General features: G+C 39.7%; 1 protein-coding gene across 2 annotated transcripts in view; it reads left to right on the top strand.

Moving 5' to 3' along the window:
- Window positions 1–22811, top strand: part of cadm2a (cell adhesion molecule 2a) — a 242838-nt gene that overhangs the window by 185285 nt on the left and 34742 nt on the right. For both annotated transcript variants that reach the window (XM_073479019.1, XM_073479017.1), the window contains 2 exons: window positions 10520–10672; window positions 14797–14934. In XM_073479019.1, coding sequence (XP_073335120.1) covers window positions 10520–10672; window positions 14797–14934 — 291 coding nt within the window. The remainder of the gene's footprint in view (window positions 1–10519; window positions 10673–14796; window positions 14935–22811) is intronic.

The following is a 22811-nucleotide window of genomic DNA, read 5'->3' as shown; positions in this document are numbered from 1 at the left end:
CTGCCTTCCAGAGTCTGCCAGGATCTTGGTTTACCTGTCCTTATAAGCATCATAAAGTACACTAAAGCACACATTTGGTGGGCTTGAATACATTATGGCGTTGTCCTACAGGCCCAGTAGAGAGATTCTTGGTCCTCTGCAGGATAAAACAGACATTGGTTGTGGTGTAGTAATTTTTTGACATTGCATGTCCTGCTACGTGACTTTTGTCGATGCCAATGCTGAAATGATATGTTATGCGGCCCTAACTGGATCAGTACATTAATCGGCGATGTCAGTCTGGTATCTGATTAGTTAATCACATCAGTATTGGCACCAGAAGATATACTGATATTGGATTGGCCCCAACTCTTAACGTCTCTCACGTTCTTTTAATGTTTTAAAAAGAATGACCGGAAAACATGATTTTTTTTTTTATTTTATTTATTTTATTTTAAATAAGGTAACATCAAATCAACATTTCTTCAACAACCACTAAATGACACATGGAATGATTCAAACATAATGAATATGTATGTAGTTAAGCAAGGGTTGACATCCTTCTAGCGCAATACTTGATGGATGCTTGAGTGTTGACAGATAAAGGCACATACATATTGCTGCATTAGTACGATACAGTTTCTCCTTACAGTCACTGTATCTGCAGCTTTCCGATGTACGGGTGACAATCTGTTAATGTCGTTTGCAAAATTACCAAAGTGCCTACTGTACCTGTGGTGCCCACATGGTGCCATCTGCAGATTGATCGAATCTGTTTAAACATTAAGATTAGTGTTATGGATGAACAGCTGAGGGCCCACCGCTCATTTTCAGGACCTCAATCCGCTGAATATGAAGCTATTGGGGCCCTGAGATGTCAAATATTCAGCTGTCTGAATCAATTTGCTGCCTGTTTGTGGTGTGTGTGTGTGTGTTTGTGTGTGTGTATGTAAGTGCACATATACGTGTGTGCATGTTGAATGTCAAGCATCCCACCTCGCCAATATGCAACCACGAAAGCTTTGATGCATTCAGAGTATCTGTGCCTGAGCAATTTAGGGGATAGGCTTTTAAAAGTTTTCCAAAGTAAATAACAAAATAAGAAATGCCTGACAGACTTTTTTATTTAACAGATAGCAGAACTTTCTCTGAAAACTTAATCTTAGCAGGAAAGTTAAACTTTTGAGACAGCTGTCTTTTTTTTTTATTTCCTGGAAGAGTGCCTCTATGAAACATCCTTTCATATCGGCCTCAAGATTGGTACGGTGTTCTCTCTGATAGAAAAAAACTTGACTATAAATCTCAGAAGATCCCTAACAAGTCCCCTCTCTCCAAGACAAGGACCATAAAACATTAGAAGAAGAAAAAGAGGAAAAAGGAGACAGAATGTAGGCCTTGGTGGGATAAAGGGGAGGAATTAAGGAGGCATTTTATGAGAGCTTTCAGACGCAGTTATTGCCTCTGAAAGACACAGGAAAACTTTTCTTTGACCTTGAGCGTTCTGCACCTTATTTCTTTCACTGCCTCTCTTTGCACATGTCTGTGTTTGACTCTAACACTCAGCCTTTAATGAAAAAAAGCTTTTTCTACCCACTGTTTTTATTGTATTTAGAGGTGCAGAGAGCGCTAATAATTAAAAGCAGAGAGTTGTTACCGACTGTGCGTGTTGACTGTGAAGAAACTCGTGTCAGGCAAATGTCAGCTTTGTTTCTGCTGCTGTACAGATGCAAAGCGGGTTTAGGTGAGAAAGAGACTACATTGTCAAATGAAGCAATATATCCAGTCATTACTGTCGTTATTAGTAGAGCAACTTATCATATGCGAGGTGTTGAGAAAAATACCTCAGGCAAGTGGGAATAATTAGCTCACACTTAGCAGCAGGCTTATTCTATTTCTCCCTTCTGGGAGAAAGTTCTGGAGCACAGAGTTAGGTAAAAAAAGAAACTTTTAATACATTTTCATAATAGATTTTAAATCAAGAATTGCAAGGAGGACACTTTTTTTTAGTGTTATCAAGAAACAAGAGTTATTCAAGGTTTATTTAGATGTCATTCTACAACACAGGGTTGTAGTGGAGTGTTGAGGATGAGTTCAGGAGTCTCACAGCCTGAAGAAAGAAGCTGCTCCGTAGTCTCGTGGTAAAGCACTCGATACTTCTGTATCTTTTGCCAGATGGCAGCAGGGTGAACAGAATGTGGTTGGGATAGGTGTTGTGTTTTCTGCAAATGAAGAATAAAATGTACGACTGTGTACAAGGATTTGTGCTTGCATTTTGCTTACAATGGCTCATTTAGCTAATACTCACTTCACTGGCATCTGCTTTTTGCCTGGACTGGCTGTTTTCCCAGCAATATAGAACATCCACCACTCTGCAGTAGCTCATATATTTACATTTATTGCCTTCTGTATTACTAAGAGATCCAGTTAGAGAAAATTTCCTCAAGCAAAACTCTGAAATATTATTATTCTGAATTGCATTGTGATTCAGAGCTCTAATAATAGATAAATGTTATTTTTTCATTTCGTGTAACATAAGGGCTGCATTTAAAATAAAAGATGCAAAAATAAAAGATACCCAGTGAGCAAAAAGTGGTCTAGATCACGTCTTTTAGACATCATCTATGGACATCCAAGACGTCTAAAAGACGTCCTCTGGGGAGCCAGAATGAAAGTTTTTTATACGTCTTTTCTGGACGTTGTATAGACGTTTATATATTGTTTATCGACTAATTCTGGCTGTCAGTGGACGTCCAGATCATAGCCAGTATGAACGTCTATTCTCAACTAATTCTGGATGTCAGTGGATGTCTAGATTATGGCCTGACTATTGACATGGCCAGGCCATGATCTGGACGTCCATTATCATAGAAACACAATTTTAAACAATTTATTGGTTATAGGTCCGGGTCTGGGTATTACAGCGTCTGGGTCCTGGGTCCCCTCTGGTAGAGAGTCATTAGTTGGTAATTGTTTGTGTGTGTTTAATTATTAAGCTATTCTGTCTATTTAAAAAAAACATCTCTCCAACTTAAGAAATGCATACAAATTCACCAAGAGCCCAAATGTCCCAGTATTTGCAGATCTCCGTGGAGCTGGTGACTGTGAACAGAGTCTCATAACTCCACATACAAATGTAACCAGATCCATGTGTACCAGACGATCCATGCACACACATTTAACAATCTGCGAATAAGCACAGAAGACTGTTTCAAACATTTTTATACGTTTATATACGCAGGAAGTTTCTCAAACGCCAAAATGATCTGATCTGTGAGTTAAAAATCTGTGCACAAAAAAGTATCCATATTTATTCAAGTTTTTAATGTGTGCTTTTGTAGAACTGCTCTGTGCGTGTTGGTATTTGTGTGTGGATTGGAACACATTTTTGAGTACCTAAAATTACACAACAGATGGTTGTACACATTTGTAAATCTTCTTTTCTATTGTAGATGATAAAATACACATGTATGACCATTTCGATTCTAATTTCTCTCCACAAGATGTGGCTCTACAAAAACTGTCCACTTCTTTTCAAAGTCATTTTGAAGGATGGCTACATTGCGTACCCTAGAAAAATATGAAACTCCTTATAGACCAAGGTACCATCTCTTCTACTCTGGAGCCGGAAGGGGAAAAAAGTATCCCTATGCAAAATACAATAGGGCTCATAGGCAAGAGCTGTCTCCTCACTGACCTGCTTCTCACTTAATGAAGTGGGGCTGCTGGAGGTGTCCCACTGAACTCAGCGTGGCAGGTAGAAACTGATGAAAGAAAATCATTCCTGTCACAGGAAAAATCTCCACAAGCCAATTACTGTATGGAGTATGGCACATTTTACATTTTAAAAGGCCGCTGCGCCTCAGAAAAGGAATAACAGGTAATGGAGGCTGAGGAACGGCTGAGACACAGAATATACATTAAGCTATTCAATAAACATTTCATTCTGTTGCTTTCCTCTTTCTATTGCTCCCACACACACACACACACACACACACACACATGCACGCAGACCAACTCAAGTCCCCAGATGGGTTGTTGACAAGGAAAAGGGAACAGTCACATCCAGACACAGGCAGCTGAATGTATATTCTGAAATTTGCACTTTTCTCATTATAAAACTGTGTCACTTGAATGAGCAAACACCTGCCAAGGTTCTATACTAATACATACTGTCTCCGGATAGATGAAGGGACAGGGGGGAGGTGGGGGGAGAAGGAGGAGGAGGAGGAGGGGAGGCCAGTGGAGAGGATGGGAGAAGAAAGGGCAGGAGGGAGAATAGGGAATAAAGGGAGGAAGTGAAACGTGCAAATATGATAGGCTCAGAGAGAGTGAGTTTAGAGTCCTGACTGTTTGCGTATGCATGCACTCTGAATGCCTTTAAAATAAACACATGCTTAATGTATAAATGTAATTACCTTTCATACACACACACATGCACATGCCCACCCATTTTTTTCCCACCTGCTGCTTTTAACGATGGAGGGGAGTAGCCGTGGAAAGCTGGTAGATATGCAGCCAATTTATTTGGATATGTAGCCGTATGACTGTTGTACACAGTGTGCGCATGTACTGCATATAAACACAGAGTATGTAGCTGGTGTGCAGCAGTGGCCATCTGCACAGTGATGGTGTGGCAAGCTGCATGCGATAATAGATTTAGGTTTCCTCGTGTTGAGCTGGAAAAAGCTTTTCGGATTCTAAAGTCGCTTCACACCTGTAGTTCGATTCCCTTGATCTGAAACAAAGGGGGGCAAAAAGGAAAAAAAAAATATATCAACAAATGAATGCGTTGTAAAATCTATTGATACACTGGCACAAAATCTTTTTTATTAAGAAATGCAGGCACTTTAAAGCCCCACTCCAGTTCGTTTTAGCATTCATATGATATTTCGCATTTTTATGAGTCCTTTCCTGACAGTGTTTGTTACAAATAACTTGATTTTGTGCTCAAACTTGAAAAAAAGGTTGTTGATTTCTATCTTTGTTCCCATGCTTGTGGTGCATTCACGGGTTGTCAATAAGACTCGCATTCACAAGATACAGCACAGTCCGTTGTTAAAATTTGAGAACCGAAAAACAAATAATTATCAGGATGTCGTGAAAAGAGATGATGAATTTGGAAAAACATCCTTCATGGGGGGATAAAAAAAATGTTGCTGCGTCAGAGCGAGGTGGAATGTTAAGAAAAGTACTCACTTTTTATTAAACTTGCTGCTCATTAATGGTTCAAATCCTCTGATTGAATGTCATATTAAGCATGTGTTTGTATCCATTTACAGTCACTTCCAATAAGACTGTTTCCTCAGCCGGCTGAACGTCTTCTCTCAAAATAAAAATGTCACTTTTAATTTAAAAGAAACAAGACATCTTTGACCTTCTCTCTGCACAGCTTCTCTATCTCAGTTTCCCTTTTCAGAGATGCACTTTTCTTCTCATCCTTTTACAGATTTCTTTTAAAAGAGATGGCTGACACTTCCCCACTCTCCACTATCCCTTTCAGAATATGCTGTTTGGGAACAGAGGGTCTTCTTGCTTTGGAGTTCTGTCCGTTTATTCTCTGTTAGCAGATTGGTCATGGCTGCATTCAGAGTGTCTCTACATGGACAGTTCCTTTGAGCTGACGGTCATCAGCACTCGTAATAAGATGAGAAATCTTTCCGCCCCCACTTGGATTCTGGATATCAAACCGCATCTGCTTCAGCAAACTCATAATTGTCACGTCTCGAGGTACATGTGTGTTACTTCTGCTTAGATTAAAGCAATCAAAGGTAGAAAACACAGCTCTCCTGCAGCTTTGCTTTTTGTCTCTCTACATGCACAGACATATGCAGAGTACAAGGCTAAATGAGCAAAAAATGTGGTTGTACATTCAATAAGTAGTTATTGTTGGAATACAAATCCACCGCTCTTTGATGTTGTCAACAACGGCGTCCTCCATGAACACATTCAGGACCGTCGGCACTAATGGTCTCTAATGGATGGCAGGCAGCTGCAGCACCTTTGCAGAAAAATAGCACTGGATACGTTCCTCTCCTCTCCTCTCCTCTCCTCTCCTTTCCTCTACTCTACTCTACTCTACTCTACCTTGCTTTATTATCTGCTCAACAATACTGAATAGAGCCTTGCCACATTCAGTGCTGTGTTTTTAGAGTGACCCAGTCTTGAGATGTATGGCTAGAGCAGTTGCTTGGCAAAATACTAGTCGAGTACAGAGCGAGTTTACCAAGCAGTGCTTTCTAAGCAACATACCACTCTGCCTCCTCTGTTGACCCAGAGAGGATGAGCCGGCCGAGCTGTACAGGTCACAGTGGTATCGTACTTTTGTACATTTATTAGTAAAATATTTAGAAAAAAGAGTGAGTCATATGCACTGTATGTAAAGTGTGTTCTCTTCTTCCGTATATGAGTGGTTTTCTTAAAATGATATATCCAGTTGAGACGAATATGCTCTACATGGACTACATGAGTCTACATGAGGATAATATGACAAGACAAAAACAAACTAATCACAAACAGAATTATTTGTCGTGTGCTGTCCAACCAGCCGTGCAATTGATTTGTACTCGTAATGTTTGTTTATTTGAAAACCTTTATTTTCAGTATATTTGTCTGCATTTCAGTATTCCCACCAGTTATATCCTGATTTCATGGCTATATTCAACACCTTTCATGTTTTTTAAATCCAGCCCGAATCCATCCTTCCTGGGGGATCAGGATCATCCTGCTTTTTGGCATCGAAACTGTCCTGATCTTTGCCTGTAACCACTGAAAAAATGCAGAGATGACACTGTGAGCATGATTGGATAACTAAACCCAGATTCTAATCTGAATTTTCAGAATCTCGATGCCACACTAAAACTAGAGTATTGAAATCATATTATCTGTGTTCTTTGCTGTGTCATGCAGGTGATGATTGACAGGGAGCTTTGCCTGTTATTCAATCAGGTCGCCTGAGCAAAGTTAAGACAGCGAGGCCATCTTATTATAAATTCAAATGCAATGTCAGCGCAGCTTATCGGACCAGCAAGTCAGAATATCCGAGGTATCCACACAAGCATCTTTCCAGAATGGGAAGAGGGAGAGGGAAGGAAGAAAGCAGAGTTGCAGCGCGACAGCTAGAAACCCAGCAACAGCAAATGTATTTTCTGACATTTGCCTGCTCATACTTCCTTGCCCAAAGCAAATAAGACAACAGTTGAAAAGGCGCATTGTTTAACTTGTACACATTCGCAGGTTAGTGGAGCTGCCTGAGTCGACAGAATGAGGTCTGTGGGGGTAGGAGGAAGGAGAGACTGACAGAGCGATATACAGAGGCAAAGAGAGACTATTCCCTGTCTATAATCAGCCTGAATAATCTTTCCTTTGTCGTAGTTCATTCTTTAATCCAACAAGGTGTATACATGTCTGTATACGTACTGCATGAAAGAAATCAACTATCTTTTCAGGACAGGTCTCACCCTTAACTGAACTGGCAGTGCATTAGACTGAATCTAATTTGGTGGTCTTGCATTGATGGCCATGTGTGCCCACACACACAGAAACACAGAGAAACAGGAATGAACCGTTGTCAGCGTCGAGCCTAAAGATATGTCATGTGCTCATATCAACGTGTCACGCCTGCTCAGGCTCGGCACACAGCACGCAGAGATAACCGGTGTTGCGAGGGAGGGGAAGGTACAGAACAAATGCAGTAGTAAATGAGAGAGAGCAGCTGTCGTTTAGCCAAACTGATTACAACTCTACTGCTGTTTACTGTAGGTGTTTAGCCTGGAACCGGTAAAGCAAAGCTCATCCCTTGGCAGACGAAATGACATGAGATAATGTGCTCGCTGACATTTCTCTACATTTGTCAGTTGTGTGATCATCGCGGCACTGCATATACGGGAGCTAAAAAAAAAAGCAGAAGAAAAAAGGATGAAGCTTACGTGACTAACACCTGCTTTCACAGTCACCTCAAGGGCTAGACGTTTACCAGTGACCGACAAATTATAGCTGTAAGTGAGTGAAAACACAGCTGATACTGTAGGACCTGGCATCGATTCAATCAATCAAATGTAAGACTCTGGCAGTACAACCAATCACCACAAGTTACATTTAACATTTACACCCCTCACTAAAAACCTGAAAGGCTCTCTCTAGAGCCAGAGTTTGGTTTGCCGGTTCTGGGCTACTGGCCTAAATTCTAATGTCTGTGCAATGCTAGAAAAAAGCTCTCACCCTCGGCTTATTGACTGTCACTGTAATTAACATCCAAAATAATACATTCTGTTTTTTCGTCATACTCTTTCAACCCAATCGCCAGAATGAATGTTAGCAAAGTAAGTTTCTGCAAAGCCACAGATAAGTTTAAACTTTATGTTTCTTTATTTTGCAACTTTACTTTTTCTTCTTTAGGTTCACTTTTCTATTCCTCTCTTGTCACAACGCTGCGCTTATGCTCTTGTTTTTTTAATGGTCTCGGCCTCGTCTCAGACTCGACTGCATTTTTACGCGGCCTTGTCTCGGTCTCAGACAAAAAAGACACTGGATTTAACTTCTAGACCAGTCAAGACGGAAACTACAGGGATATCACTGTGTTGTTTGTTTTTCCCCGTACATTTTGTACATAATGATGGTTTGTATTTAAAGACAAGAGTCACCCAGAAAACCTGTGTTTTTATGGGTATGTGGATATTTCAGATAACTTCGAAGACTGCTAATGGTTTCACATTTTAGAGTTAGTGTGTCATGCAGCGCAGGACTCACGTTGGTCTTGACTTGGTCTCTCAACGTCTTGATCTTGTCTCAGTGTCCATACACTCTGGTCTTGGTAACGACTTGGTCTCAGTTGAGACGGTCTTGACTACAACACCGCTGGCGACTGGGCAGACTCTTTTATAGATTATACATAGAGCAAAAAGAAAGTTAAGATTTGCGTTAAGAAACAGCTAGATGAATTGTGTGGCAAATAGACTTTTTTATGCTGACTTGAAGCTTCAGGATGTTGAAACACAGTCTCAGTCCTTTGGATACCTTGGCTATCGTTTCTCACCATTCAGCAAGACACTCTTTAAAGCGCCCTACAAACAGACTGTCTAATGGTCTTTACACTTCAGATCTTTGTCGAGAGGTTACAAAATCAGCAGGCCCTACTTTTTTTATACGATGTCTCACAAATTACCATAAGATAAGGTTTTTCTTTCATGTGGCCTCACATGAAAGAAAAAATAAACACCTGTACACAAATAATCAAGCCTCTTTTCTGTCGAACTTACACACCGCACTTGAACGAGGTGTTCTCCAAGTCACTTTGATGGAGGGTGAAAGTAAAGTACCCTTGGCTGCTCATATTCAATAATGTTTGCAGAAAGGTTTTGTACTTGCAAAAAGGAAGACTTGAGTGAATCTCTTGAGCAGCCAAGGCCGCCGAAACAGACTGAATAAAAATACTTTGCACACGCCATGTCGTCTATTCTTAATGTACGAACCAGTCTTTGGTGCAGTTTAGCTTCGTATATAACAACGCACCCGTTGCATGCTGCAGACATGAATCGTATCACTTTCAAGGCGTCACCACCCCATTTTGAAATTGCACTGCGCGCTTCCACTGTATCACAGATATGGAGTCTACTTTGAAGACCATGGAGTATCTTTCAACAAGCCACCCAATTTCAGCAGATCCATTTCAACTCCCACATCTTGCCAAATTCTCATTAGGCCTCTGTCTCAGCCTGTTATTGCAGTATTGATTTCCATTCCTGTTATGTCTTTTGGAAGATTACATTTTCATATAAGTAAAATGTCTACGAGGGTTTTCGGCAGAGAAGACTGTATGAGTATAGTTTACTGTAGAGCTGTACTGATGAATTCATTTTCAGATTCAACAGAGAGTTCAGTTTTGAGGTCACGTTTCTATACAGTGATTGTTTAAGTATTTAAATCTGTTCATAAGTTCATGTTAAACAGCTTGGTTTGGCTTTTTTTTGTTTCAAAGTAGGAAACATTGACATTAAGCCTTGGAAATGACCAAACCACCAGGTTGAACATTTCAAAATGAATGTTATCCTCTGTGCAGACAGCTGTAGCTATAGAATAGTTTGATTGTCACATAAATGATACCAGAAGCTGAATTGTCCATTGAATGGAGCCTTGCTGTTCACTGTCTGCCGTATTTGATGTGTTACGGTTGGATAAGACTAATGTGTGTGTGGTTAAGATGGCAATAGCTGTTGTTTGGTAAACAACATGCACATGTTCAGCATTATATAATTGAGGCACAGCAAATATTAACATGCCACTGGTTTGTATTTTGTGTTTTGTTGTTTCCTGCTGCTGTCATGTTGGAAGTGTCTCTCAGTGTGCCTCTCCTACTCCGTCTCTATTTCTCTCTCTGTCTGTTCGACTGTGTATGTGGACAGTGTTCATGAACTGGACACAAAGCAAACATGAAGTAAATTAGATTTATCTAATTAAAAGAGCAAAAGAGAAAGAGAGCCAACTAAACTGTTTCTATATATTACACTGTGTCAAATAAACTCTCTCTGTCTGTCTCTCTGTCCAGCTTTAAGGGACAACAGGATCGAGCTGGTCCATGCATCGTGGTCGGAGTTGACCATCAGCATCAGTGATGTCACACTGTCGGACGAGGGCATGTACACCTGTTCTCTCTTCACCATGCCAGTCAGAACAGCCAAAGCCTACCTGACAGTTCTGGGTAAGAAGGACATTGTCTGGTTAAAGAAAATGTCTGTTCATGTTAAGTGATTTCCCATAGCTTTTTTGTCGAAAAAAATCCTACATTTTCCAGAATTACTTTGAATAGTGTTCAAACAACACAGTGAACGTTGTTGCTTTCAGCTGTGGAGGACACATTTGTAGCAAGCAAAAGAGGTAGAGTGAGAGTAAGACAGGAAAGACAAAAACATGTCCTTCACTCAGACATTTCTGCATTTTCTGCAGTGTACTACCTTTTCGGTAACACTTTCTATCAAGCCCATGTCTATAATGCATTATAACACATTATGTACATATTGTTAATGCAATGTAATGTGCCTGTAGTGCTGTCTAATCATAATTATACACTCATGAATATGCATAAAGCTTTATAACAATAATCACAACTCATTATAATTCCAATGTCAATAATTCATTATAAACATATTTATAATGCATTTCAGTGTACTTACACAATCATAAATATTCAGAATGCTTTTATCACAATCAAAATACATTATAGAGCTTTTTTTGGCTGATAAGGTCAGTATCAATACTTTTCAATTGCTTGTCACACATTTTTGCAAGGATCAGAGTGTATTAAAATGCTCAAAGTAATGCTCATATTTTTTTATTTTTTCACAAGTATAGCACAACAATGTTAATAGGTAGCAAAAATGTGTTAAAAAGTTTCAATGTAATTAGGTGGAAAGTTAGGCCATGTATCGAGGAGAATGTGAGATATTTTTTGTCCAAATTCAAGAAGGTTTAAAGGTTTCTTTTTTTTACATTGCAGGCACATTTTTTAACATTTTTGCTAGATTTTTGCAGAGTAGTGCAATCGCCTGAAAAAATGAAGATGAAAACCTTTGCCACATGAATTTAATGATTCTGTTATTATAGTTATTCCATTTTGTGCATGTGTTAATTTCAGAACATTATTACTAAAATAACACCTCTACACAATTGTGCAACATTGGTGGAAGTTAAGCTTTGAGTGGTTTCAAGTTGTTTTGGTTGTTTTTCAGTTTAAGCTATTTATGGTTTAGTTGTGTTTTTTCCTTCTAAGACAAACAAAAAATACCTGCATCTGCAGGCAAGTAAAAACATACAGTTTGGCCCTCTGGTATTGTTTGTGTTGTGATCATCGCCCCACACAAACATTGTCTCATTTCCTGCCACCGGGCTTATTATCTCGCCAATTAGTTTTCGCTAATGTTAATAGATGTGCTAGTGCACTCCAGGACCATTAGCTGGCTCTCTGTGTTAACAAGCATTCTGAGAATTAGAGACATTAAAGGCTACTGCTCAATAAGGATATGGAGAAAATGATTTTGCAATACTGAACAATAGTTAATGGTCCGAGCCAGGAAACATAGAGGGAGATTTAATAAACATACAAAATGGTCTGGGAATGGTCTGGTTTAACTGCCAGTGTTTCAGGACAGGGAGAGTTGGAGATAAACGCAACAAAACATTGAAAATGATTTGGATAAAAATGCCAAACTATTAAATACATGAGTAGTGAATCAAGCTTCGCATTCAAATCATTCAAAATATTTTGATGACTACATACAAACATGTGCTTGCAATTTTTAAATTATAGCCGACAATCATAAATAAATTACTAAAATGTTTCAGATGGCTCTGTGAGGCTGTACTCACACTGTATTTGAGCTAATTGTTTACGTTAGGATGCTCACATGCTCACAATGACTATGCTAATACTGTAAAGTTTAGCTGTTATAATGTTCCCCATATTATATATATTGGTGTGTAAGCATGCTAACATTTGCTAATTAGCATAAACACAAAAGAGGGTGATGGGATTATCATTGTACGGATTAAGTACATGGTCATTAAAACAAAAATTGGACTTAAAATTTGACCTCTGCAACACAACACATAGACGTCATTGACATAATGTCAAAACTGTTGTCTTCACATTCTGTTGATCATTTTGTTTAATGTTTGAATGTTTCAAACCAAATTTCTTATATATTGCACCTTTAATCCAGAGGGTTAAACAAATATGAGCAAACATTTTAAATGCAATCCACTATACTATCTCACTATATTGAAAAAAACAAATGCACAAAGCAAACATTAGATTTTAATTAGAAAACTAACTTTGAATAAAGTTCTAAATCACAATGGCTCTAAAGTTTGTATCATACATATAATTAAAGTACAAAATGTATATTTTACCATAAATCAATGTGATCATTATGACCACAGGAATTATCAGTGAAGTCCACTGAAATATTTTTCTTTTCAGCGTGCATCGGATCGAATCGAGCTCTCATTACTTTTTCATGTCTTGAAAACGCTATTGGTTGTCCTCAAACGGTCATGCACACTAGAATAGGCCACAGCCCAGACAGCTCCATGATGCACACACGAGCAGAGAAAACACACACGCCCACAATGCTCTACACTCACACATGTATGCACACACTCACACACAAACACAGAGAAAGATTAAAGCTTCACAGCCTCTGGTCACCTAAGGGGAACGTGACTGTATAAGATGAACATTGTATTTGATCTGCTCTCGTTAAATCTTGGAGAAGAAACATCTATTCTCAGTCAAGCCACACTTACTCATATGCATACTTACACACAGACCACAGTAGATATAGTGTTAGTTACATATAGTGACAATTGCACTTTACACACTTGAAAACCATGCAGTGAACCAATTTGCAGAAAAAACATCGACCTTGAAAATTCCATGTTTAGTGTTTAATTGGATCTCACTGCATACTTGTGTCTACCGAGCAGCAGCCATTGTTAGGATTGCGCATGCAAAAGTGTGGTAAACAGAAAACAAGAAGACCTTTACGTCTGGTAATAAACCTTACAGGAGGTGGTGAGACAGACGAGGCCAGAGTCAGTCAATGGCATTGACTGACAGACCTTTCAGTCACTCAGCCTGAGGCAGACTTATTGCTCATTGACATTAGAAGGGCAGACACTACACACTTAAAACACTCATTATAGCAAAGGCCAGTAATGAACATTTTCTGTTCAACCTTGTGGCCTCCTCTGTGGTCACAAGCCTTTTGTTTACACACATGTAAATACACACAGAGAAAAACAACATATTTTTCAACTTAAAGACGCACTATGAGATTTCTGATGCTAAAAACAATAACAAAAGATGACATGTGTTGATGCTGTGAAGTAGCAGGGGACCTTGGGAGTTGCTTCCTTCATAAACAGAGAATACAATAAAGTGCTCCATCACAAGTGAGCCTTACAAACAATTGTGAACAGTTGCTTCGCTAGCTGGCTAGCTTGCCAACTTCCTTCCTCACTTTCTGACCTATCATTTCCCATGTTTCCCCGGTAGGTAGAGAGGGTAAAGGGGATATGACACCATTACCAGGCTAGCTAAAGATTTTAATGCATTAACTGACTGCATTGATACACATTAATTTAGCCATGAAGATATATATATTTTATATTATATATTTTTTGTTTTCTGTTACCATAGGTTCTGTGTGTTTAATAGAAAATAATTCTAGTGAAGCACCAAGGTATGTGGAGAGAAACCTGGACTTTGGTTCTGGGAAGTCACATCACTGGATCTAGCACATTAAATATGTTAAATTTAATATCGGCTAAGGCTTGATTGAATTAAAGGGGACTGTTGGGCCTTGGTGGAGGTACAGTATGCGTTCTACTGAGTGCCGTTGTAGTCTATACATCCTTTTCGATCCTTAATCAAAACCAAATTTTTATTCACCTCTATTGCATTTGAGTTTGGCATAAATACCTATCACACAGTCCAGGTCAAAGAAAGTCTTAACTACCTGCATGGCTAGATATCACTTGATGTATGTGAGAAAATATTTTCTTTGTAATTCCTGTGAACCAGCCCTTAAAGAAGGAGATGTCCCGGTCTTTAGACAGAACATCTACTGATTTGTGGATCCCTGATGCGTTCTTGAACAGGACACTGCTCAGGGATGCAGCTCTATACTCTGCTCTCTAATCTCCCTGCAGGGGCGCAGGCTGGAGGAGAATTTCCAATAAGGCATAATAATATTATTGTTGCATAATGACACACCGCTGTGTGTGAATAAGTTCCATCACCGTGATATCCGTTCCATCTTTCAGGTGTGCCAGAGAAGCCGGAGATCGATGGCCTGACAAAGCCTGCCATGGAGGGAGACCACATCACTCTGACCTGCATCACTCAGGGCAGCAAGCCCGCCGCCGACCTGCGCTGGTTCAGGAATGAGAAGGAGATCAAAGGTATGTAACATTTGGATCTTCATACATCGGACAGTGTATCAAGGGTTTGAGGGTGAGTTATTGGGAATGACAACACATTTTAAGAGGAAATTGTGGTTACATAACCAGGCAAGGGAGTGTTTGCTTTTATTTTCACAGATAACTGATCAATGTGTCAATTGGTTTGTGACATCATCAAGCTGGGCACCTTTCGTCAGTTAGGTTTTCTTATTGAGAACATGACATATTCTAATTGGAAACAAAATCAAAGGTGTTCCTTATAATCTTAAAGTGGAAACACGATCAATTCCCCCCAGCCAGCAAGTGTTATTATATCGCAACGAGAACTGGATTGCTCTCTGTATTCTTTCGAGAAGCAACTACCAACTACAATGTGAGCGTATTCCTTCATTTAGTCTATAATGGAGAAAGCAGATGAAAGGTATCATTCTGTACTATTAGGCATTATGTAACAATGATGATTATCATTTACTGATATTTCTACTACAAAGCTATAGTTTCGATTTCCCTGGAATAAACTACTCAGTTAGGCCAACACTTTTAAATGTGTTGTCAGATACTAAAGTGTATAGAATATTACATTATCAGCATGGCTCAGACTGCTTTGTAATAAACAAACATAACACAATGCAAACTTGAGTCTTTTCTTATAAACCTGGCACGATGACACTGCTGCAGTGATGTCTCGACAGTGTATTTTTGTTCGGAACAAGTTGTTTCTACTAGAACAGATTCAGCGTGTGTCCTCTGGCCTGAGACCGATACATTAACCTCCCTTGTTATCAGAGGACTGTTTTAAATCACACCGACTGGACTACACACCTCATTTCCACCCTGCTCCTGCTCTGTTCGACTTGATGAACCATCCGCTCAGTAATTGTTTGAACGGAAGAGAGCGAGAGAGCGACGAGAGAGAATATTGAAGAAAAGCGAGCCAGGGACGTGAAATGATGAAATAAGGTTTTAGGGAGAGAGCAACAGATGTGGTTCTGTATCGAATTAAGTGCAGAACCCAGCGGGACAGGCTGTCACAGATCAGCAGCACAGTTGCGGAACATTTACCAGGGTTTCTGTGCTCTTTCGCAATGCAGATTAAAGGTAGATAACAAAATGCAAATCAGCCTTTGCTAATTTAAACGACTGCAAGTGTAAACAAAGAGATGCGACTGAGAATAACGCATGTTTTTGTCCTTTCTTTTTGTTTAGAACTGCCAAAAAACAACAATGCAGATTGGCAACGAAACTTTCAAAATCTTTGTACAACCCAAAATGTCACTGAACCTCGGTAGAGAGAATAACAAGCAGCCAGGTGTTGCACATCGTAAATGCCCGGTTAAATATAGTCACATTTAAAGTAAAATCACATTTGGAATGCAAAACAGACAGACACTTCACAGAGTTCATTTCCCTGCTTATATTCAGGATTAATAAACCACAGAAATCATTTTTTGCCAAAGCATGCATGATTTTTGCTTATTAACTTTGCATATTCATGCTGTCTCTTTCTTTTTTTGGCTTCTCTGTCATCAGCATTGCAGAGGCCTCTCTCTTGCATCTGGTGCACATTTAGTTCTGTGCTCAGATTAATGTACAATATGTTTTACAATTAAAAATACATTTTTTTATTTATTTTTAAACACGTTTCTGCTTCAACAGACACACATAAGAATCGCCTGGTAACATCACCGAACTTGCGTACTACAGAGCTAATAGTCTTGCTATGCTTAAGCTCATTAACACTGACAAAACCCCGTGTTTTGCTCATCATTCATTAAAATTAAACAGAATACTTGTTGCTCTCTATAACCGCTATCGCACTTTAATATCCTGTAAACAATAATCTTAGACATCTTTTAGTCATTAAATTCTGTTTATGAGCAGATCCCCAAGTCGCATATTGTTGTTTTTTTAACATTGTTGTAATCTAACTAATCTTTTATAGTAGTTTGTCACTCCACTTTATATTTCCTCTTGTTGCTCTTCTGAGGAACGTGAAGCTTATATAAAAAAAGAGCATACACTAATTAGCAGAGTGACTATTTTTCCTTACAGGCTTATTGTGTCTCTGCTGGTGATTATTGAGTCTCCCAGAGGCCCACTACTGAGAGAGGAGCTCCCTGTAAGGCAAATGGAAACACAGCCAGGGCATAATTTTCTTTTAATTTACCACAGAAAGTTAACAGGTAGTCAGAGATATCCCTGGTGGTTTGAAGTGAAGGTAGTCTCAGGAGGACGGGCTTCCTTATTAAGGTCAGATGCAATAATTCTCTGCTCAACTTGGCACACTGCTATCTTTAATTTGGGCCTTGTACAGTTTTATATAAGTACATTATTCACTGTGACAAGGTTGGTTCACTTACCCACAAAGGACGCAAATAGTGTGTTCAGGTTTGTCTTTCTGAATCTATGATACATACGCCCTGTAACAGTGACACTGTTGACATACAACAGCATGACATACAGTAGGCGTAGATTTGGGGGGCCAGTTCCCCTCCAATATTTACCTCCACTAAGGAGGTTGTGTTTTCAGCCATGTTGGTTGGTTGGTTGGTTGGTTTGTGAGCAGGATTACATGAAAACTACTGAACAGATTCCCACTAAACTTGGATGAAGGATCAATAGAAATATTGTAGTAATGTACAAGTAACTCAAACGCAATACTCGAGTAAATATACTTACACTCCATCAGCTGTAATGTTGAAACAAAACCTACGCCTTGGTAAAGAATATGATGATATATGTAAATAAACAAAAAAGGGAAAATAATCAACATTGTTGTCCCAGAACAGAAAGCAGAACCTTGAGACTTTCATCCAAATGTCAGATTAGAAGATTCTTGTCAGATCTGCTTTAGGACTCGTAAAGAATTCCAATCAGAGGCAAAGTTTTCGGCCCTCTCTTAGCGTCTGCCATCACAACCTTTCTACCCGAGCTTAAGCCCAGACAGCTCAGCCTGCTATCTCGCATTAGGGTTTCCAAGGGTCCAGATAAGCAAGCAGATAAGCCCAAATCAATGCTGGTGTTCCGCACAGTTTTAAGCAGCTATCATGGCATCTTTCTATTTAATTAACTGTAGTTGGGAGATGTTATTGAATCTGTGTCATCATGTTCATCCAACTCCACGTTTACCTCAGTGGCGAACCTTGTCACAATTCACTTTTTTATTAAACCAGTAGAAATAATCTGTAAATACAGAAAGGTTTATTGTAGAAATGTTGAAACACATGATAGTCTCAAGGGTGAAGGAAACAGTGATCTGTTGATTAGTTTCCTGTCGTTCCTGACGAGTAGGTGTCTGTTTTTAATTAGCAGCTCATTGCTCAGTGTGATGCGTTTGACAGACGTATTCAGGACATGTCGACATTATGATTGACAATTTACACATTTACATCTTCCTTGTGCCGCCATAAATACAATTCTGCCACTAATTGGTCTACCGTCTCTTAGTATTAAGGTGTGAGTAATTATCTGGACACAGTCAGGCTGACTCGTTATATATGACAACAGCTGAGAGTTTATTTGTGTGTAAATGTACCTGCAACTGTGTGTTGCATTTCAGTGGGTCAAACTAACCCAGCAAGCCGCTCTCTGGTGGTTGGACCTTCTTCTTAAACCTGACTAAATAAATAAACATGAACACAGAGAGTGACACATGTTTATACACAATGTATGTACGCACGTGTGGGTGTGTGTGAGTGCACTTGAAGTGTTCATCATCCTGACAGCATCGGGGTGTGTTCAATGTAAAAAGCCATCTGATTGTGGGTGACCATGCTGGGAATAAATGACAATTGTGACATATTGGTGTGGGATCTGGGGGAATAGAGAAGATTATATTACCAGCAGAGCCACTGGAGCAGTCCATCACCCATTCGCATGCAGTTAACGGACTCACTATGCTAAACGTGTGTGTGTGTGTGTATGTGTGTGTGTGCGTTCATCTGCTTATATGTGTGGGTGAGCAAAACAGACAGATGGAGCAGACAGCCCGCATGTAAGGATTTAAGCTTGTGTGTGTGGAACGGAATCCAATATTCTTATTTCTCAGTCTCTTTGTCCCTCAGATCCCCTCAGTCCCCACCCAGTAATGATATATTTCTATCTCAGTTACACACCATAACCCAGGGAGACCTCTGCCAATATCAGCACATGTAGCAGTTGTTTACACACCACTGAACCAGAGGGAGCTGCGTGGAGACCAAGCACGACAGAGATGAAATGAATATTTATTTGAAATAAGGGTGGGGATGTTCGCTATCGGACTCGTATTATCATACTCTCTGACCTAAACTGTAGAGGTTATTGCTTCATCGTGTTACGCGATAACTCTATTCCAAGGGGGCTTAAGGGAGAAAAAAGCACAAAGATTTGAATCAAATTCGCTCGCGGTCACATCTCTATTCTGTTGTCAAACTTGTTAGTCAAGGACAAGGAACTATTACTGCAGACACAGCTCACACTATTTTAGGTCGTTGTCTGCTGACTTTTCAGTATGCTATCACTCAAATCCGCTGCCCGTTCACTAAAGAGTTGAACAGTGACTGAACAACCTTTTGAAATAGTGCCAGCTATTTCTTCATTTATGGGTAATTGTCCTTGACTACTGTGAGTGAGAACAGAATAAGGTGGCCATCATTATTCTGAGGTTTGCTCTCGAAAGAGCTATTGAGGAAAGTGAATAGGAAATAGCTCCTGGAGCTCATTTCAAAGGCAAAGATGTTGAAGTGGATGAGAGCGCTAGTGTCATTGTGAACACTAAAATAAGAATTAACTTGTGGATTTTAAAGAAGTTTTCTAGTTACAAGAAAAAAAATACTTTTTTTTTTTTCAGTAATCTGGGCAGTGTTAGACAACCTTGCACACTGCTTTAAAAGTCTGTGTTGGGACTACATTTGTACTATCCAGCTCCCTGGGGTGGAGCGGATCAATGGCCATTAAAGATGTAATTTCAAGATGGCTCCTGCGAGTCAGACTGGCATGAATAAAAGATGCACACACAAAAACGCATATTCACCCTCTCTATCCTGTATGCATGTGCAGCACAAGCACAGAGATACTTGCATGCATGCACACACGTAGTGGATGAGCCTGACATGAGATCTGAAGAAATCTATCAGTTTGGTATGTGATTAGGGTTGCAAATAATGATCATATTTATTATCGATTGATTTGCTGATTACTTTCACAGGTAGTCATGTCATGATTCTGTTTATAAATTGTCAAAAAAGTATGTTTTCCAGAGCCCAATGTGATGTGTTCAGAGTGCCTCTTTGGTTCAACCGAGAGTCCAAAACACAGACTTTATTTACTACCATAGCATCAAATCCTTACATTTAAGAAGCTGCCACCAGCAAATATTTGACATTTTTGCTATCAAAAGAAAAGATACATTTTCTTTCAACTTTGTCTAATTGTTGCAGCTACAATTTAATTCTTATTAAGTCACTGTACACATCTCTCTGTGTCATGGTCCAGAGTTTTAGTCTTCACATTTCTAGTTTTGTGTTGAAGGCCTCTCCTTGTGTGTCATTTTTCTTTTCACTTCCTGTCTTTGTCTTTTTGTAACTGTTTTTCTTTGTACACGTGTTACCCCCTAGTTAATCATTCCTGTGTATTTAAGCCTTGTTTTTCCCTTCACTTCATCCTGTGTTCTTGTGTCTGTTCTCCGGTCCTTGGGTGTTCCCTGTGTTACTGATTTGTTCCCTATGGCTTTATGGTTTGTCCTCCATTTTATTACTCAGTTTCTTGGATTCTCCTTGTTGCCTTTTTTGTTGCCAGCTTTTTTTACCTGCCTTTTTGTTGCTTGCATTATTTTTTGGGAGGGGGAGTTGGCCTTCAGCTTACATCATTAAAACTTGCTTGTCATTTGGGTCCTCACCTTTTTGCCAAACTATAACACTCTGGTTTTATGTTGTCTTAAATCTTTTTTGTGGCATTGCAACTTTAAGTTTCATCTTTCGGTTTCAGTTCTCAAATAAAAAGCAGAAAAATCTTGAAAATGGATACCTCCTCCTCCTCCTCTTTCTTTCTTTCTTTCTTTGGACCTATTTCACCTTGATAAAATATGCCCACGTAGAGGTGCAGCTAACTTATCCTCTGTCTCTGGCATCATACCAGCGTGTGATCAGGTTAACAGGCTTAGACTCGAGTGCTGTGGCGAAAGAAGAGAGGAGGTCAGATTGTTACACCCACTGTCTGTGGCCATTAAGAGCAACATCTTGGAGGTGGAGCACCTGTCCAGTTCTAAATGCCAAGGCACCGACACAGACCAGACCTCTCCTTTTGAGGGCCGGTGAAAAACCCGTCTTCATAGACACATCTTAGCTGTGAATGCTCAGGGAGCCTCATGTCAGAAAGGACATTATGATACAGGTCTGCCAGGCACTGATAGAAACTCTCCTAACATTTAACAGTGCTCCCTGGTTGTAGTCAGCCGTCAGTTGAGCTGGTAAGACAGGTCAGACTGGGCAGGATGCTTACAGGCTGCCAACAGCTCCCTGAACACTGCACAGTAGCCAGAATATGTGAGAAGAAGGAGCAGGGCACAATACATCATCTCCACACCTGACTGGAGCTGGAGCCTGCTGTGTATTAATGCTCCTGTTTAAAAGTTTAGTCATTGCTGTGCAGCTCATCTGAGAGGCAGAGGAAGCAGGTATTTATCTAACATAGTTAATTGTATTGTATCTAAATGAGTATATGTTTCGATTATCCTCACCCTCACCCACAAACAATTTTACATTGTTCTCGCTCGAGCAAATTGTTTTAAATCTTAGATGGGATGCAGTTCAGGGTACGTTGAGTCAGCCCTCAGACCCCCACTGCCAGGATTAATCAGCTGTGTCGTCGTCGTTGTCGATGATTCCTTCGCCCCCAGCAGCCCTCCTCTGTCTTTCTCGCTGCCCCTTCGTCTTCTTTTCTTGTACCGTCCCTCTCTCCTGTGAAATGACGTAAAAAGGGTCAGATTCCTACATTTTTTACGTCTGTCATTTCCATTTCTAATCCTCCAAGGCTCCGTCTTGGCTCACACCAATGATGCAGAGCTCTGAGCAGCCACCCACAGAACAGTGCGCCGCAGTCACAGCCAAATGCTGCCAGGCTTTTTGTTGAGTAGTATTACAGGTGAATACGGGCGGATGGGGTTTATTTTTCTGATTCTTAAAAAGCATACACTTTTTTGTGCATGTTGAAATTCCCAACAATTTTAATGTTAATCATGTTGGCTGTATAAAAATGTAAAGACTTATACCTCTGTGAATCTACACAAGTGTGTTTGTGGCTGTTTGGACATTTTAAAAAAGCTCTTTGACTGATTGTGATTCAGTAATTAGAGCAAACAAAACAAGCTTCTCGCTCTTTCATTCGGTATCCACTGTTTGTGTCCGACCAAATTGAAATCATCCCAAGAAATGCTGCATCGTACTCTAAAATAAAATTAGCTATGGGTAGACTGAGAAAAAAATCTGTGCGAGAGAGTCAAGCAATGTTATAACAGTATAATGCATGTGGGATTGCTTTAGTATTATATTTATATACAGTACATATTCACAGTGACAGGTCCAAGAGCTTAGAGAAAATGCATTTTTCAGTTAAATGAGTTTAAATGAAAATATAAAGAGAATTCAAGCTGGGTTTTGTTACTTTTATATAGAAACTCTTGTCAAAATCTACTGTGTGTAATGTAATATACAGTACAGACCTTAGTGTTTTATTCTGAATCAGGCTGCATAAGAAAAGATTCCATGTTTTAACTATTAGGGAGTTTGATATAGAAACACTGCAGAAGGCAAATTCTTCCACAGAGAATGGCTGAACCCATCTTTGTTCATTCAGGCCGATGAAGACATTTTCTCTCATTCAGCAACTTCTGGCCATCG

Source organism: Pagrus major, chromosome 13, assembly GCF_040436345.1.
Source record: "Pagrus major chromosome 13, Pma_NU_1.0".
Lineage (NCBI taxonomy): Eukaryota > Metazoa > Chordata > Actinopteri > Spariformes > Sparidae > Pagrus > Pagrus major.
This window is presented reverse-complemented; position numbering and strand designations above follow the sequence as displayed.